Below are 1163 nucleotides of genomic sequence, written 5' to 3'. Positions count from 1 at the left end.
ATATTTTTGTTGGATTGCGCAACTCTATACGTTTGGGGTAGTTTTCAAGTATGACATTTTTGTGTGTTTAGAACGTAGGCGGTCCCGGTCCACATCCCGGGAGAGAGACCGGAGGCGCCGAGAGAGGTCTCGGTCCCGCGAGAGAGATCGGAGAAGGAGCCGCTCGCGATCTCCACACCGAAGACGCTCCAGGTAAGATGCAGAAAGTAAGCCGTAGGTAGCTTTATCCCAAGTCAGAAAGAAACTGATCGTTTCTCTTCACTTTGTTTTGATCGCTATGGGGATTTACAGTTTCATGAAATAGGGGAAATTAAACCCCCCATTAATGTAAAGCTAAATTTGTCTTGGCTAATAGCAGCCAGTCTACATCATAGAGTTGTCTTGAGGAGTAAAGGAGAAATAATGCATGAAAACCACTTAGCATAGTGCTTGGCAAGCATAAGAAATAATTCTTTTGTATTTTTTTTAACATTTTGGTGATAATTTACTCAAATATGTAATTAAGAATTGGCGATCTTGGAAGAACCTTAGGAATGGACTTTAATTGTTAAAAAGCATCAATTACTGTTTAAGTCAGCCTTTGTTGTGTTTGTGTGTAATTGTTAGAAACTTTTTAAAGTTGGATTTTTCCACTTCACAAAAAAATTTCTAGCCCTAGATGTACTGAGTGTAACTGATGAATAAGGAGAGATTAAGCAAGAAACTATTTTTAAATTTTTTTGTTAACAATTAGGCCTTGGCAGTACCTTCTTCCTTGCTCTGCTTTGAGGAATGGCCTCCTGGTTCTCTGGAGCCTGGCTTTTTTAGCCTTCACCTTTCGGGAACTCATGTATGTTTGTGCTTATTGATACAAAGTCCCCATGTGTCTAATATATTTACTTATAATTACTAGATCTCCAAGACGACATAGATCCACATCTCCCTCCCCTTCTCGTCTGAAAGAAAGAAGAGATGAGGAAAAGAAAGAAACAAAAGAAACAAAGAGCAAAGAACGTCAGATTACTGGTAATGTTATTAGATAAGTAACTGTAGGAAAAGTACAGCCTGTACTTCTAATGTTATTAGATAAGTAACTGTAGGAAAAGTACATTAGATAACTCATGATAAAATTACAGAAGTTTAATTTTTGGCTCGACGCCTGTGGCTAAGGGGCCAGCCACATG

The 1163-nt window shown here is 38.7% G+C and overlaps 1 protein-coding gene across 3 annotated transcripts in view; it reads left to right on the top strand.

The window, feature by feature from the left end:
* The window catches only part of SNRNP27 (small nuclear ribonucleoprotein U4/U6.U5 subunit 27), a 12606-nt gene that overhangs the window by 1986 nt on the left and 9457 nt on the right, over positions 1-1163 (top strand). For all 3 annotated transcript variants that reach the window (XR_002774258.1, XM_003793441.3, XM_023515292.1), the window contains exons 2-3: positions 72-192; positions 893-1005. Coding sequence is in view for 2 of the 3 variants with exons in the window: in XM_003793441.3 (XP_003793489.1) it covers positions 72-192; positions 893-1005 (234 nt within the window). In the remaining variant the exon portion in view is untranslated. The remainder of the gene's footprint in view (positions 1-71; positions 193-892; positions 1006-1163) is intronic.

This window comes from Otolemur garnettii, unplaced genomic scaffold, assembly GCF_000181295.1.
Source record: "Otolemur garnettii isolate 467f Iridium unplaced genomic scaffold, OtoGar3 scaffold00068, whole genome shotgun sequence".
Taxonomy (NCBI): Eukaryota; Metazoa; Chordata; class Mammalia; order Primates; family Galagidae; genus Otolemur; species Otolemur garnettii.
This window is presented reverse-complemented; position numbering and strand designations above follow the sequence as displayed.